Source organism: Lepidochelys kempii, chromosome 5 (assembly GCF_965140265.1).
Source record: "Lepidochelys kempii isolate rLepKem1 chromosome 5, rLepKem1.hap2, whole genome shotgun sequence".
Classification (NCBI taxonomy): Eukaryota; Metazoa; Chordata; order Testudines; family Cheloniidae; genus Lepidochelys; species Lepidochelys kempii.
The window spans coordinates 92,200,915-92,218,319 of NC_133260.1; the positions used below are offsets into that span (position 1 = coordinate 92,200,915).

General features: G+C 42.7%; 1 protein-coding gene across 1 annotated transcript in view; it reads left to right on the forward strand.

Annotated features, from left to right (window-relative positions):
- The first annotated feature begins 14,100 nt into the window (after positions 1-14,100).
- Positions 14,101-17,405, forward strand: part of SLC28A3 (solute carrier family 28 member 3) — a 75,096-nt gene continuing 71,791 nt past the window's right edge. Inside the window, exon 1 of the mRNA XM_073346238.1 lies at positions 14,101-14,169. Coding sequence (XP_073202339.1) covers positions 14,104-14,169 — 66 coding nt within the window. The 5' untranslated portion in view covers positions 14,101-14,103. The remainder of the gene's footprint in view (positions 14,170-17,405) is intronic.

Consider the following 17,405-nt stretch of genomic DNA (forward strand, 5'->3'; position numbering starts at 1 on the left):
TTTATAACAAAGCTATTGACTTAGGGAGAAACTCACATATCTGCAGAGGGTCAGCATTAGACTCAGGCATCACTGAAGTACCATTTCAGGTCTGTCTTGAGGATTTAAGTGGTACTTCAGTTATACTTGGATGTCGTGTTGTCCCTCTGCAGAGGCATGAGTTTCACTTTTATTGAGCAGGAAGCAGGAATTCCATTATCAACCAAACATCAAGTAACCGCCAGCCTGCACACATGCCTAGTCCTACACATAGCTTTCATGAAGCACGTTGAGACAGTTGTCTCACAATGTTATGTTACTTTGATTTTGACCAGGGATTCCCACCAAGATACTGGAGACTTATCTTAGCCAGTGAAAGGAGGAGAGAAACATGTGTCCATTCAAAGGGTTACCCTAACAAATGACCTTTTGATCTTATCTTTATTTTTGATGACAACTGGGACTGATCAGTTGTCAGATAAAGATGATCATATGTGAGCCACTGTCCTTTACCTTTGATTCATACCTTTTGTGGTATTATTCTACTGGAATGTAGCCAGGTTCTCTTCTTGTGTGCCCATCCCTTTGTGCTCCATTTCTCAGAAACTATGTAGGTGGAATTAACTCACTAAAGAGATTTTGAAACACTTTCAAAATTACAGAAAGAAAATATATTTTATATTTCCAGTTTTCTTCATGGGATTGCTTCCTGCATCCTCTTTGTTCCTTTCCACACAACTGTGGACTACACGTTTTATGGCTGCACAGGGTGAAGCTGTATGATGGTAAAACCACAAAAATGATGTTCAGCAAGTTGATCTTGGGATGGCAAAGTTATTCTGGGAGCACTGATGATCCCCCAACTACTCACAAAGCAAACATCTTCTCTGAGATCTTCAAGTAAAGAGGTCAGACCCATGAGTGGTTCGAGTGCTCAGGCCCCTGAACTCAGATGTTCTGGACAGTTCTGACCAAAACAGCCTATTCCTCATTTTGTGGCTAACAGATGTGTGTTGTTTTCCAGAAAGTGTTAATTCCACAGGAATCCCATTTGAGTGTTTGTTTCCTGAAGCAACAGCTTTCTTTGGTTTATTCTTCAACTTTGCCCATTAGAATTACAGTTTCTTCACCACTTTGCACCTCGTATGGTCATTTGCCATTCTAATTTGGTAGCATTTTACCACCACTTTGTTTGAATGTAAATGACCATACAAGGTTCAGGTCATCTCCTGAGCACCCCCTCATGGCCAGAGGAGCCTCTGCAGTGATCTGTTACCAATCTCTCCCCTCTTCAGGTCCCTTAACTCACAGTCCACAAGTAATTAAAGCATTCCACTACTGGGGTTCCACTTATTGAGTCTTTACATACCAGCCCTCCAGGCCCCAACCCCAGTTCAATCACTCTCCCTTTAGGTAGGGAGTCCCTAGCCCTTCTTCCCAGATCTAGGTCCCAATTCTAAGTCTCTTTGAGTACGTCTACACTAGAAACACGACAGTGGGGCAGCTGTGCTGCTCTAGCACTGTAGTATAGATACTTATTACAGTGGTGGAAGGGTTGGAATCCCTTCCAGCACTTTAGTAAATCCTCCTCTGTGAGTGGCAGTAGCTAGGTCAAATGGAAAAATTCTTCTGTCCACATAGTGTTGTCTACACTGAAGTTAGGTCAGCTTATTTACATTTCACAGGGTGTAAAATTTTTCACAGCCCTGAGTGATATAGTTAAGCCAACCTAAAGTTCTAGTGTAGGTCAGCCCTCAGGCTTTATCTGTCTGGAGCTCAGCCCTCTGGCTTCCAGGTGCCTCACAGTCAGGGTCTCTTCCAGTAGTCTCAGACCTGAGGTTGAACCTCAGCCTTTTTCGCCCTGTGGTTCTGGCTTCAAGGCCTGAATCCTTCTGACAGTCAGGGTCTCTAGCAGAAGCCTCCTGCTCACTTCAGCTCCTCTCTCACAGCTCCTTGGACCTCAGAAGTTATGTCTATACTGAGAAAAAACAACAACACATGCCCATGGTAGCGAGTCTCAGAGCCTGTGTCTATAGACTCAGGGCTCATGCTCGGACTCTGAAACAATTTCAGTGAGAATGTTAGTCAGAGCCCAAGGAAGAATGTTTACACAGTTATTTTTAGCACCATAGCATGAGCCTGAGTCTATAGATCCAGCTCTGAGACTCACTGCCACAGGGGTCTGAGTGGGTGGGGTGTTTTGTTTTTCTGTGATTTGCAATATACACATGCCCTAAGTCTTCCCTGCCGGAGCCTTTCACACCCTCTGTGGTCTCCCTACCATTTCCTGATTTCCCGACTTTATTGCAGCCTCCCGCTGCTCTTTATAGGGCAGTCGCCCTGATCTCTCCCATGAGATGTGGCTCGTTCTGTAATCAATGTTGTAAATATTCTTGGAAGTATTTTATCTTAACCTATATTAATATACTTAATATATTAAGTATTTTATCTTAACCTATATTAATATACCTATATATTAATATAGGTTAAGATAAAATACTTAATATATTAAGTATATTAATCTTAATAACATCTGTATTGCTGCTGAAAGACCCATACTTCAAGAGCAATAGCAGAGAAGTACACCCACAAAAATGTTTTCCTTTAGTAAAACAGAGTGAAAAGTTGGGCTTTTGCCAAGAAAAGTGACAAAATTCCTAGTTACCTACCTGGAATTATTTTGTATATCCCCCTGTATTGAAAAGTAGCTTCACTCCTTCCCGTCATCCCTTCCATTTTCATGACCATGTACAATTTTTCACTGGAGAAAGTGGTTATGAAAAACTGTGTATATGGTAAAATGGTGAGAGTCATGAGCCGTTATAAGGATTAATGAGGCATTTCTCACCGGTCCAAGTTTTCCAAAACTGTACAGGCCTGATCCTGCACCTATTGAGGTCAAGACTAGTGCAGGATTGCTAATGACAATGTGTGCAGGATCAGGTGCTTCGTTTTCAGAGCAAATATTTTTCTTAACCAAATGAGGCCACTGAAAACAGTGGCCGTGTTTAGTTTCTCACCTTTCCTTTGAGATGAATGCTAAACTATAACACACAATAGTAAATATGTTTGTCCATGTACAGTTCTTCCCTGGCTCTTTCAAAAGCTCACTTTTTTGCTATTGGCCATTGCTGTGGAGTTGTCAGCTGCACAGACAGAAAATAGTGGGCACTGATTGGATTTTCTACTGATTCTTTAATTCTAGCAACCCATGAGTTCTCCGAGCAGAGGAGTATTGCTATTGGATTGGGTTTGGAGAGGATATATCTATGTCATGGCCTAACCTTCATCTCCTTGGGTTTGAAGTCAAGGTTTCTGTATTCCTATTATGGTGACATACCTTTTTTATTGTTTTATCCCAAGGGATGCCACAGACTCGAGTCAGTTTCGGAGGTTTCTTAGGAATAATAGAGTAGGCTAAGACAACTTTTGTTCAGCATTATGTCAGCCAATCATGTTTACACCCAGCAGACAAGATGCTGTACATACTTTTTCTGGGTCACATTGACTACTAACTCACATTCAGCACCATCCCAGTTAACTATGTATCTTCACAACCATGTTCAAACACTTTAAAATTCTATAGCATAGACCTTAGAAGATACCTTAAAAACTTTGTGGATCAGTCACACTAAGTGGTTCAAACCCAATAAATGGCTTTCTGGCCAGGCATCTGTTACTTTTATTTTTTTAAGTGAAGGTGCCCTCAAACGTTCTAGCACACAAGCCTATATTAGTACAGCAGAGTGTAAGCAGCTGTAATTGTATCATAATAATTAGTCTAACAGGTCTATGACCTGCAAACTGTGCCCATTTACATTTTCTACCCAATTTCTATTCAAAATTAGTACAAATTGGGTATAAAATGCTTCCAATTCAGAATGGTATTATTTTATACCCATTTGGCACTAATGTAGGTAACTGCTTATGTGCAGGGCAACAGTGACTCAGTCTTTTAGGAATGGATATGATGGCCAACTCCCGAGGAACAGTTAGTCTTTGGGGTTAAAAATTCCACTTTTCCTAAAGAATCTAAATCTCAGAGAGGATAATGGCTCCTGGTCTGTTTCAGTTTTACAGAACAGACAAATTACAGTTTAGTGGAGTAAGATAAAAGAAAGAAATGTTTCCAGTGAAAGACATGAGACAGAGGCAAAGAGTAATTTGGTTGATATTCCTCTCTGTCCTAAACCTAATCAGAGTCATATTTTTAGCAACTGCAGTAGGTGTGCTGGGTGGTGCAGAGATCATAACAAGTTAGGCAGCATATGTGGCTCAAAAAAAGATTCCCAAGAATTTTTTGAGTTAATTCTTATCCCACTGAGCACTTTTGACAGACTATACTATAATGGCTTTCTATAGCAAAGATAACAAATATTTTATTCAGAACGGGTAAATTTTTTCAAAAGTGCCAAGTCCCATTTTCAAAAATGAAAAACCTAGGTCTCATAGGAAGTTGATGGATTCGATACTTTTGCAAATTTTACCCAAATATTCTAGAAAATAAAATTGTAGCTGGTAAATTTGGAGACTATGCAGAGATCTTGCAGGGGGCACATCAACCCTGCTAGATATTTGCCTAGTTGTACAACGGGCTACATAAAAACTACTAGTGAAGTCAATACAAACTAAAATTTCATACAATGACCTTTTTATACTGGTCTCTATATGTTATATGGTAACATAATGTGTATATGTACTGTATTAGACATGCGTTTTATGTTATGTACTGATGCTTGAAAGCATATTAATGAAGTTGAAGTTGTCATGATGTATATGAGGTTGCAATGTAAAAATAGATTTTTAAATAAAGGACCTGGAAGTGGTGGTGGTGGTGACAGAGAAATTTTTAAGGAATTGAAAATGAGTGGGGGAAAAAACCATAGTCAGTTCTGCAAGAATATATTGCTTTTGGATTCACATCTACAAACAGCAATCCACCATAAGCTTTGTGTTTCCTTTTCAGAGAAACTATCAAACAACAGTATGAAGCTGGCACAATTGCAACTACATTTGAAGACAAAACACCCTGTGCATGTGGGTAGGCCAGTAGAACTTTTTCAAAGAAAGCTTTCTGAGTCCCAGACTTGCCAGCTTAAAATGAAAAAAAATCTTCAACTATTTCTACAAAAACAACAAGAAGTACTTGTGGCACCTTAGAGACTACCAAATTTATTTGGGTGTAAGCTTTTGTGGGCTAAAACCCACTTCATCAGATGCCTGGAGTAGAAAATACATTAGGAAGATATATATACAGAGTACAAGAAAAGATGGGGTTTGCCTTACCAATTCTAAGGCGACAATTCAATTAAAGTGGGCTATTATTAGCAGGAGGAAAAATCACTTTTATAGTGGTAATCAGGGTGGCCCATTTCAAACAGTTGACAAGAAGGTGTGAGTAACAGTAAGGGGAAACATTAGCATGGGGAAATAGTTTTTACTTTGTGTAATGACCCATCCACTCCCAGGCTTTATTCAGGCCTAATTTGCTTGTGTCCAGTTTGCAAATTAATTCCAGTTCTGCAGTTTCTCGTTGGAGTCTCTTTTTTTGTTGAAGAATTGCCACTTTTACGTCTGTAATTGAGTGTCCAGGGAGGCTGAAGTGTTCTCTGACTGGTTTTTGAATGTTATAATTCTTGACAATTTGTGTCCATTTGTTCTTTTGTGTTGAGACTGTCCGATTTGGCCAATATACATGGCAGAGGGGTATTGCTGGCACATGATGGCATATATCACATTTGTAGATGTGCAGGTGAATGAGCCCCTGATGACTGATGTGATTAAGTCCTATGATGGTGTCCCTTGAATAGATATGTGGACAGAGTTGTCAACAGAGTTTGTTACAAGGATAGGTTCCTGGGTTAGTGTTTTTGTTGTGTGGTCTGTAGTTGCTGGTGAGTATTTGCTTCAGGTTGGGGGGGCTGTCTGTAAGCGAGGACTGGCCTGCATGAAATTTTAAATGAATCTTTCAAAATTCTTAACTTTATCAAGTTCAAGCCACTCAATGCTCACCTGTTTTGCATTCTTTGTGAAGGGATGGGATCAGAATATCAGCAACTGTTGCTTCACGCACAGACTTAGTGGCTCCGAAGAGGGAAACTTTGACAAACTTTGAATTATGCACAGAAGTTCACACGTTTCTGATTATCATCCCCTCTTGCCTCTGTGTTTGACAGTATTGTGTGGTTAACTCAACTTGCCCCCCTTGTAGATATATTTAGCAAGCTGAATAATCTAAATTTGTACATGCAAGGCTGTGACACTAACATTCTGACTCTCTATTGTGACGGTTGGGACCAAATGGAGAGGCTTCCAGGGCCTTTTATATTCTCTCTCTTGTGGGTGGAAACCCCTTTGTTCTCCTGTGCAAAGTCACAGCAATAAGATGGAGTCTGTAGCCACCTGGGCAAGTCAAATATCTATGAATGATTCAACATTTTGCAGGCGGACGCCATTGTTTACGTGTTAGTTTGAATGTTCCCAGGAAAGCTCAGATGTAGATTGGCGTCTCGCAAAGTCCGTTGTCAGTTAAGTGTTTCTTGACTGGGCACTTACTGAGAATGGTCCTTTCTCAAGAAGCTGACCAAATGCTTCACTGGGGCTACTTAGAATCAAACACTTTGGGATACAAGTACATAGCCAATATTCATGACCTCAAATACACAAATGATACACACTTACAGACAGCATAATCAAAACCAGCAAACTACAACCTTTCCATAAACACCCCACTTGACCTTCTCTGTACAAGACCTGGTGCAACCATAGGAGCGTGGTTGCAACAATGATCTATAAGGTCACAAGTACATGACAGATTTTGAATTATGCACAGAAGTTCACACATTTCTGATTATTCATCCCCTCTTGTCTCTGTGTTTGACAGTATTGTGTGGTTAACTCAACTTGCCTACCTTGTAGATATATTTAGCAAGCTGAATGATCTAAATTTGTACATGCAAGGCCGTGAGACTAACATTCTGACTCTCTATGACCAAGTGAATGCTTTTATCAAGAAAAACTGAATTCCAGAGCGCAAATGTGGAGACAAAGACTTTACTTGTTTTCCACTGCTTCATGTATATGTCACTGATGTCTGAACAGGGGAAATTGAGCAGAGCAAAATTAAAGAAATAATAGTAGATCATTTGGCCCATTTGACATCTGAGCTCAAGTCATATTTCCCAACATTCAGCACAACTTAGCTTAACTCAACTGGGTCACAAACACATTCATTTTGTCATATGTAAGCAGCAGTAACCTCTCTACTAGTCAGCAAGAAAATCATTTTGAGCTATCCTCAGACCGTGGTCTGCAAATGAAGTTTAAGGCTCCATACCAACCAGTTCTAGTGTTGAGTACAAAAAAATACACTGACCTTGAGAACCATGATTTGGATGTTCTGTTACCTTTTCGGTCAACATATCTTTCTGTGCTATTATTTTCTGCTATGATTGCCATCAAGAGTAGGAATAGACTCAATGTGGAGAAAAACTTAATTGTTGCTGTCACTCCACTGCCTCCCAGAATGACAAGGCTCACAAGTGAAATATAGGCTTACGTATCGCACTGAAATAGAAGTACAATATTTATATTCTAATCAATTTATTTTATAATTATGTGGTAAAAATGAGAAAGTAAGCAATTTTTCAGTGTGTTGTGACACTTTTTTGAATTTTTATGTCTGATTTTGTAAGCAAGTAGGTTTTAAGTGAGGTGAAACTTGGGCGTTCGCAAGACAAATCAGACTCCTGAAAGGGGTGCAGGAGTCTGAAAAGGTCAAGAACCACAGCAGCAGAGGAATTTTAGTGCTGTTTTAAGTTAAAAAGTTCAAAGTGCCCTTAAATATGAAGTTGCTACCAGCACCTTCATGATTTAAAAAAAAATATTCATCAACCCTTACTCTGTTTATATATTGCATTCCTCTCCTCAAACCTTTGTCTGTCTTCTCTGTATAGATTGTAAACTCTTTGGGGCTGGGACTAGATCTTCCTATGGGCACATCTACACTGGCAAAGTTACAGTGCCGGCAGTTACAGCACCACTCAGAGAGCGCAGAAGGGAAACCACTGTTGTGTGTTCATACTAACAGCTGCCTGCACAATAGCGTGTTCACACTTGCAGCACTTGCAGAGCTATTCAGAGCGGTGCAATCTGGGAAGCTATCCCACAGAGCACCTCTTTCTCTTTTGCCGCTAAGACTTTTGGGAAGGTGGGAGGGGGTTGTGAGACATCACCTTCTTTCAACGGTTTGTGTACAGCACACCCTGCCCTGCCTCTTTCGGACTACAGGAATGCATCCCGAACTGCTGACCAGTATGCTGCTCGCTCTGACCAACACATCACGAGTGGCCGCGGAGTTATTCCTTAAACTACAAAGGCAAGAGAACTGCAACATTGATCTCACCGCGTGTACTAGCTACAACAATAGATTGCTTGTGGCATTCACGGAGGTGCTGACCACATTGGAACGCCGCTTTTGGGCTTGGGAAACAAGAACTGAGTGGTGGAATCACATTGCGATGCACATCTGGGATGACAAGCAGAGGCTGCAAAACTTCTGCACTAGAAAAGCCACATTCATGGGACTGTGTGATGAGCTCACCCCAGCCCTGCAGCGCAAGGACATGAGAATGAGAACAGTCTTGCCATTGGAGAAGCGCGTGGCGATTGCACTATTGAAGCTGGCTACTCCAGACCGCTACCGATTGGTCGCTAACCAGTTCGGAGTGGGAAAGTCGACGGTTGGAGTCATGTTGATGGAAGTATACAGGGCCATTAATCGCATCCTGCTCCGAAAGACCTGGATGGCTTTGCACAAATGGGCTTCCCTAACTGTGGAGGGGCAAGAGATGGCACACACATTCCAATTCTGGCACCAGACCACCTAGCCACTGAGTACATTAATCACAAGGGGTATTTCTCAATGGTTCTCCAGGTGCTTGTGGATCACCATGGGCATTTCACGGACATTAACGCAGGCTGGTCCGGAAAGGTGCATGACGCACGCATCTTTCAGAACAGTGGCCTGTTCAAGAAGCTGCAAGCAGCGACTTTCTTCCCAGACAAGAAGATCACTGTAGGGGAAGTCGAAATGCCCATTGTGATCCTGGGAGACCCCGCCTACCCTTTAATGCTGTGGCTTATGAAGCCATACACAGGGCAACTTGACAGCACCAAGGAGCAGGTCAACAACAGGCTGAGCAAGTGCAGAATGACTGTGGAGTGTGCATTTGGCCATTTAAAAGCCTCTCTGGTGATTCCTGAATGGGAAGCTGGACCTTGCCGATGACAATATTCCTATGCTTATAGCCACGTTCTGTACACACCATAATATTTGTGAAGGGAAGAGTGAAAGCTTCACGCAGGGCTGGAGCGCAGAGGCTCAGCGCCTGGAGGCTGAGTTTGAACAGCCAGAGACCAGGGCTATTAGAGGGGCACAGTGCAGTGCCATAAGGATCAGGGGTGCCTTGAGGCAGCAATTTGAGGCTGAAAGCCACTAATATTTGTTGCTATGCTCGGGCTTGCAGTGCTTGTAATGCTAGGAGGTGACTGGTGCACATGATGCCAGAAGGGGGCTTAACATAATTGTATGTTGCTTTGCAGTGCTTTTTTTGCTTTCACTTAATAAAGATTGCTTTCAAACCAACACAATTTTTTTATTAAAAACACAACAGCCGGAGGAGAGAGACAAACAAAAAAATTCATCAGCAGGGAGGGGGATAGGGGATGGGGGAAGGGAAGGTCTCAAGCGGAGGAGGGGTCCCGGACAGCTACAGATTTGTGTATGTCCATGGATCATACCCAACCTTCTCCTTTGGAGTACAAAGCAGCAGGTGCTGTACTTCAGCATGACCAAACTGCAGAGGGATGGGTGTTGAGTAGTGGGAGTCCACAGTGCTGGACTGTGAGGAGGGAGGAGTGGAATGCGGTGGGTAGAGAGTGGAACCAGGAGGTTGATAAGAGTGTGTTGGCGGTGTGGGGGAGAGGAGCGCATGGGAAAGAGTTTTGCGACAGAGGCTGCAGGGGAGGGCTCGGTTTGAAGAGCTTGTATCGCGTGAAGCATGTCCACTTGGCACTCCATAACGTTTAAGAGCCGCTCCGTGGCTTCTTTCTGGTGTGTCACATTCTCCTTCGGTCCTTCCTCTCACTGTCCCACCATTCCTTCAGTTCCTGTTTCTCTGTGGCAGAGTGCATCATAACCTCACGGAGAAAGTCCTCCTTAGTTCTTCTTGGCTGCTTTCTAATTCTGCGCAGCCATTCTGTCGCTGATAACAAAGACGGGGGCTGGGCTCCCAAGATCATCTCTGTGAAGTTTAAATGCAACATTTTACAGAAGCAGTATTGTTTGCAACAGAGACAACACTGATTCAGTTATTTAAAACACAGCCAGTACTCACACACCTGTCACTAATTGGCTGGCTCCAGGCAAGCACACATGGGCCACAAGACCCCCAAAATGGTGAGTAGCCACAGGGGAAGGGGAAATTACTCTTCCCGGACCCTGCTGTACACTGGGCACGTGGCTCTTGGAAAGAGCCAGCACTGTAGGGGAAGCCTGATAATCATTCCTGTCCCCACACTTTCCACAGGATGTGATCATTATGGAAGATATCTCGCTGCTGAGGGTGATCAGGCTTCTGCGCTGGCCCCTATGTGGCTTGTCTGTGTGCAGCAATGGTTCCCACTGTGATGGCAAAGTGGCGCAGGAAAGTTACCGTTAATGGGGCAAGAAACAAAGCAGCTCTGCTGAGGAACCTGCAGCAGCGGATTGCCCAGTTTCTCCATGAGAGTTTCCTGGAGATCTCTGAGGGAGATTCCTATGAAGCGAGGGAGTCTATCAACAGCCTGTTCCACTTCTCAGACTAGGCATGTGGTGGGAGACAAGCCAGCTTTCTGCAACCCTCCTGCCCCCAACAACTCACTTCAGCAATTCCCAAAATTAGATCGATTTGCCAGGGGCCTCCTCTCCTGTTTGCGTTTTGCCAAGATCCGCCTGCTGTGACTGGCTAGGCTCCTCTGTGGTAGAAAAGAGCTCCTGACTGCATGCATCTCTGGCCTCCGAGTCATCCTCTGCCTCTGGGTCCCCCTCCCTCTCTTCGTCCAAGATTTCCTCCTCCTGGCTCGGTCCAATCTCGACTGGCACGTGAGCCAATGAAGTATCCACAGGGGCCTTCGCAGTGGAGGTGCGAGTATCGTGTCTAGCTCTTTGTAGAACCAGCAGCTCATGGATGCAGCACCAGAGCAGTGGTTTGCCTCCCGCGCCTTGTGGTAGGCGTTCCGCAGCTCCTTCACTTTGACCCTGCACTCCAATGTGTCCCAGTCATGGCCCCTTTCAGTCATGCATCATGAAATCTGTCCATGGCTATCGTAATTCCTACCGCTAGAGTGCAGCTTGGACTGGACAGCTTCCTCTCCCCAAATGCTGATGAGGTTCAGCAGCTCGGCATTGCACCAAGTGGGGGATCGCCTGGTGAGTGGAGCAGGCATGATCACCTGGAAAGATGCGCTGAGATCACTGCATATATCACCCAGCAAACCAGAAGGGAACTTTCAAATTTGCAAGGAATGTACAGGATGGGAATGACGGTTGGCAGTAGAGGGTAGGGGCAGTAGAGTTCAAACCGATGACCAGAGAGGTGAGAACAAGCATTGTGGAACACCTCCTGCAGGCCAATCGCAGCGCTGTAATTGCCACGGTGTCTACACTGGTACCGTGGAGCTGTAGCCCTGCTGCAGAAAGCTCTACCCCTCTCATTGGGGTGGTTTTTTTAGATCACTACAACTGTGCAGTTCCTGTGCACTAAGTGGCTTGACAGTGTGTACACCTCGGGAGTTACAATGCAGAAAGCTGCTTAACTGCGCAGAAACTTGCTAGTGTAGACAAGGCCTATGTGTTGGCACAGTGCCTACACCAATGAGGCCCTCACGTGGCCTGAGGCCTTTGGGTTCTGTAAAAATTCTAATCTCCTCAGCTACTGGAAATGTGTAGAAACAATTTGATTTGCATAATATGGTCTAGCAAGGCTGAATGACTGACTTTCAAAGCAGACTTGGAAGAGCAAATTGAATGCTGCCCCATTACTCAACACTCCAGAGTCCTACAGTGTTTTGTTTGCTGTTCCTTGTGGTTAGAGTTGTGTGGTTAATGTAGTTTAGTCCCATTGTGGCAGCAGCCTTGCTTTGAAGATTGGGACCTTTATTTGCTCGCCAGAATTGTCCATCTTTTACTATTTACCTTTCTGTGTCTGTTGCCCAAGAAGCATTGAAGATGGCTATCAGTTCCACCGCCAATAGCTGTAGGCTGCCCATTTATATCAACTGCCATCCTTTTCTCCTATTCAAAAGTAAAAGTGTAGATAAGCACAAAGCTCAGGCAGAAGGTTTATCCATTTAGTAGGACTTGTGTTTTTCTTTACAATTGTCTATATGTCTATCAGGACTCACAAAGAAAGTTCGTTTTTTGCTGTGAGTCCTTTCAAATAGCTTGATATCTTTCTCAGAGAGCACTGAAAAAACCTCCCATCTGTTTTTGGAAATGGCTACAAGGGAAGATGTTAAATGCATGCTTTTCAACAATTTTTGTTTTCTCTAGAGCATTAATCTCTTATGTTTTCTCTTGTAACTGCTGTGAAGTGGTGGCTATCCATTGTGTAATGTAACAGCATCCGACTCCCTGCAATACTGTAAACACATACAGGATTTCATTTGCTCATTTTGTTTAAGAAAAGGAGATGCTGGAATGTTAGCTACACCCATGTGGTATGAAAGTACTGGGCTGAACAAGGGAAGGGAATGGAGCTCAGTGGTGCAGCTTTTCTCAAGGAGAAAGGGAGGCATGCAAATTGTCAATCCTCATCTGAAATTCCTGGACCATAGATCTGAATCTGAGCTCACTGATAGCAGATTTACACCCATGTAACTCCGCTGAATTGAGATTATCCCAGCCATAAGAAAGCTGACTATGCAAGGAGTATGAATTTCTCAAATAATGCTGGTATTTTAAAGTGTATCTCCATTCCTATACAAAGCTTGATAAGGAAACACTACAAATAAAAAGCTGTAGGTTCTCTTTTTTATATTGTTTTCTATTCATTGGATCTAATTATGTATCAGTCTTTGTAAAGGTAAAATTGTTTGATTCTGTAGTCAGTTCTCTCCACAATGGGTATAAATAGGGCTAACTCACAGGAACACTAATGGAAGTTACTTCTGTATATGGAAGAGACAATGGGCCCTTCAGTTCAGTAATCCTTCCAGTTCCCAAAATGACTAGGAAATCAATCCTTGTTTTGGAGACAGTCCCATTTAAAGGTGATCTGCATAGAAGAAAAAAAATGCTTTTGACTTTTAGTGTCTTTATACTTGATAAAGAAGAGTTGAAGGGGCTGGTGGGGGTGAGGGTGGAGGCTGATTGCTTGCTTTGACTGTAGCAACACCTGGGATCTATACTTATGTACACAAAGGCCCCTTTACACTACATTCTGGGAGGCAGAGACTCAGCTGGTGTAAGTTGTCATATCTATTTGCAGGTACAACTACATTCACAGTGCATGCCACTTAAACGTGCAATTGCACACACTTGTACATTATCTCAGGGCCTGATCTTTTGAAAAACAAGCCTTTTAATATCCTAGGTCTCTGGCTAGTTTGACTATTTTTATTAGTCATTTGTTAAAATAGATGCCAATGGATATTTCATATATTTTGATTGTCATTTTAAGATAAGCATCACAAAAGATTAAATGAGTGCTACCTCTCAAAGATCTGGGTGAGGAGGATTTTCTGTGCACTACATGCTTTGTGCGTGTGAGTGAATGAAAGCTATGTAAAAATACATTTTGCTTTTGGATCACTCAGGAAGGCATTTTTTTTTTTTTTTTTTGCATGCATGAATCCTTCTGTCATTTTAATAGTCTTGGAATTCTGCTTCACCCTGCCTTTATGTGCAGGGGAATGTTTCAAAAGAGCTAGAAGGTGGGGCCATGAGGAAACAGGATGGGAGTGGTCACAGCCAGGTAAACTTTAAGTAATAGAAACAGAATACTAGATGGATTAACTAAGTGCTGCTGCTGACCGCCTGCCTTTTTGAACAGACAGCTAGAAATCCCTGTGCAAGTTATACACATGGAGCTGAAAGAAAATAGCCATGCTCTTTCTGGAGCAGATGGATTCTATAATGCTTCATTTCAGGTAAGCCTGATTTTTGTAGGGGGTTGGAAAGTAATTACTAGGAATCTGCATGGAGAGAACAGTTTCTGCTCTGCACATACAAATATTTTACAGCACACTTGCAGACATACCCTGCCAGTGTGAAAGGCTCTTAAATAAAGGGACTAACCAGAACTGGCACACTTAGAGGCTCCATTTACTGCCTTCCTTTGTTACCCAGTGTGCTGGGATAGCTGAAAAGTCCCTTGTTCACATTCAGCCTCTTGAATTCAGAGGGTCACCTGTGCTCACAGATCTCACCACTGACTTTTCCCCACTATCTTCTCTGTGCAGAGCATCTCAGACTAAAATCATATTTGGTTGTTATTAGGATTGTTAATGTACAGTGCATGCTTTGATTGCAGCTGAGGGTGTTGGAATTAGTCATCGCTGTGGTGCAAACAACTGCCCCATCAAAGCAAGGAAAATTAATAAGAGGAAAGTATTAGACCCCCAAACCTTAACTTCTAATCAAAGAGCTGGTCTTGCCTTAAGAAAAACAGTCACATACATAATCGCTCAGGGCAAATCTTGCTCCTTCACTCAGTGCACTGGCTGCAAGAGCACATTCTGCTACAGGGAGGGACAAGGAGCAGATAGGATTTAGGGAACCCACTCACAGGGCCCGCATGCTGTGCACAACATGGAGCCCAGCTTAGCAAAGGTTCCCAGCATATCCATGCACAGCAAGACATGAGTAGCAGGGCAGGGACAGGAGAAGAAGGAGCAGAGAGGCCAATGGATCCACCATCTGGCAGCATTGTCACTGAGAGTACTGGGGCACAGGTGTGGGAGAGACTATGGTCCTGAAGCTGCTCTGTGCAGGACGGACTCCTTCCTCTCCTCCCACAACCACCAAACCCACCTTGTTCAAAGCTCAGCGAGGGAGATCAGCAGGAAGGACAGTATTTGGCTTTTACTGTTGTGGCCTATGCACATAAGCCAGTCGTCATGATTCACATAGGAACATGAAGTTCTTATTACAGAGCATTCAGAATAATATGTGACACCTTTTATATTCTGCATGCTAATGGGAACATTCACACCAACCAGATATTGTCTGTAGAGGTTTTTTTCCAAATAAATGTTTTTGCCAACTGAACTAAACCCAGCAATGGTATGTAGTTATTACTAGTGCAGTGTCTTACAGTGAGCTCAGAGAGAGAAACCCCAATCATAAGTGAAGTGAAATCAGAGTCCCAAATTACCTCAAAACACAAAGTGCACATTGCAATTCTGGTGTTACAGCTAAATCATAGAACAAATTCAGACTTGGTGAGAGGGTTCAAATTCTAGGAACTCAATGAAGTGGCATGCACTTAGGACCTGATCCAAGTGACTTCAGTGGTCCATACTCCAGATTATCACATCTGAATTTGACCAGAATGAAGTTTTTGCTGGAAGAAAACAAAAAGATTTAATTATATAGGGATTCTATTTGTGACATGTTACTCATTTCCTCAAAGGACAAAAGTCAGAAGATAATGTTTAGCTTCCTGTGCCCAAAAATGAATCACCTGACAGAGGCCCAGGAGCAAAATAGGATGATCAGCTCCCCCTATTTCCTTCTGTCTGTTTCTCTTAAGCATAGAGTAGGCCCTTATTGTCTTCAAAGACATGATGTCTGGTTGTATTGTATTAAACAACCAATAATTTCCCTGCTATACAATAGAAAGGTCAAAGTAGTCAGCAATTCTCCAGGCCATAAACATAAGGGCATTGAGGAAAGTGATTAATTTAATTTAAGCTCCTTTGAATCTGCGGTACTGTCCCATAAACAAACTCTCAGATATGTATGAACTGTTTAATGATTAAACCACAAAATAACAGAAAATAAGACAGGGACAAAGTAAATCTGCAGCAGTGAGTTTGTTTTAGAAAGTAAATAAGACAGCTTTCAACAGTGCTCATTGGACCTGACTGGTAACTGGTTTGTGGTCAAAGGGTCATATCTGTATTTCCCTTCATCAGGCATGAGAGACTATTTGCCTCACAATGTGGAGAGATTGTACTTTGACAGAGAGGCTAGAACACAAGCAAAGAGATCAATTTATTTTACTTATTATTTGTATAAATATTTGAGCTTTTTTCAGTTTCCATTTGGCTAAGATACTTAAACAATTTACATAGCCCTAGATAATATAACAGTATTCTCACTGTACCACATGAGTATAACCTTTTCTATAGTATATTTGATGTTAGAGGTTCCTGCTTTCAGCCCTCCTTAGGATCAACTTCTTCTCATTTGTGTTACATGGATCCCACTGGAGCTAGTTGTAGTAATGGCCCCAATGCACCTCCCCTCCCAACTGCTTTGTGATCATACATATGTCTAAGAAACTGCAGTCTTTGTCATATAAGCACTTTCCCCTCATCATTTGCAGCTTCAGCTTCCAAGAAATGTCACTAAAGAACAAGAGGAATGCCTGCAGCTTGTACGGCAGCCACTGCACCCCTGCAAATGCAACTACAGTTAAAACGATACCAGGAAACTGGCACCATTTAGTGTATAAAAATCATTTTGAAGTAGCAAAATGAAGTGATGGAGATTCATAAGCGTCAGCTGCTTACATGTATGGCTCACAACATATGTAGCTCCTCCTGCACTGAATCTTATCCATCCCCCATAGCACACTCTTACCCCTGCAGTATAACACAAGATAGCATCACTGCAACTATAAAACCTACATGCTAAATTCCTTGTTTCCAAGATACCTTGCAGCTACAACTCAAGAATTAACACAAATCATATTTGTCAATGTCTTCAGGCTTTTAACAGATGTATTCGTTGGAAAATGTCACATAATTTAAGGAACATAAATCGTTATTGTGTAGGTTTAAGCATAGAGAGCTGTCATGTATTTATTGAAGAGAACATCAGTGTTAGATGTTGAAATATCTGTCTCTCTCTGTATATATATATTGTGACAAAGTTTCTCCTCTGCCTTGGTGGGTCCTGTGCTTATTGGTGGATTTTCTCACATCAGAGGTTCACAGCAGCCCTCAGTTTGGCCATTTTCGTGGCTCAAATCTGCCGTTCACTCAGTTAGCCTCATCACTGGCCAGCATGGGGAAAGGAAGAAGAACAATCCCCGCAGTCTCTGCTGATCCACCTAGTGGATCGGGGAACAGGCCAGAGACCTTCCCCTCTGGTGGAACCCACAGTCCAGTTCAACTCCTCCAGTATCAAGTAGGGAGCTGTGGGGATGGAGGGAACC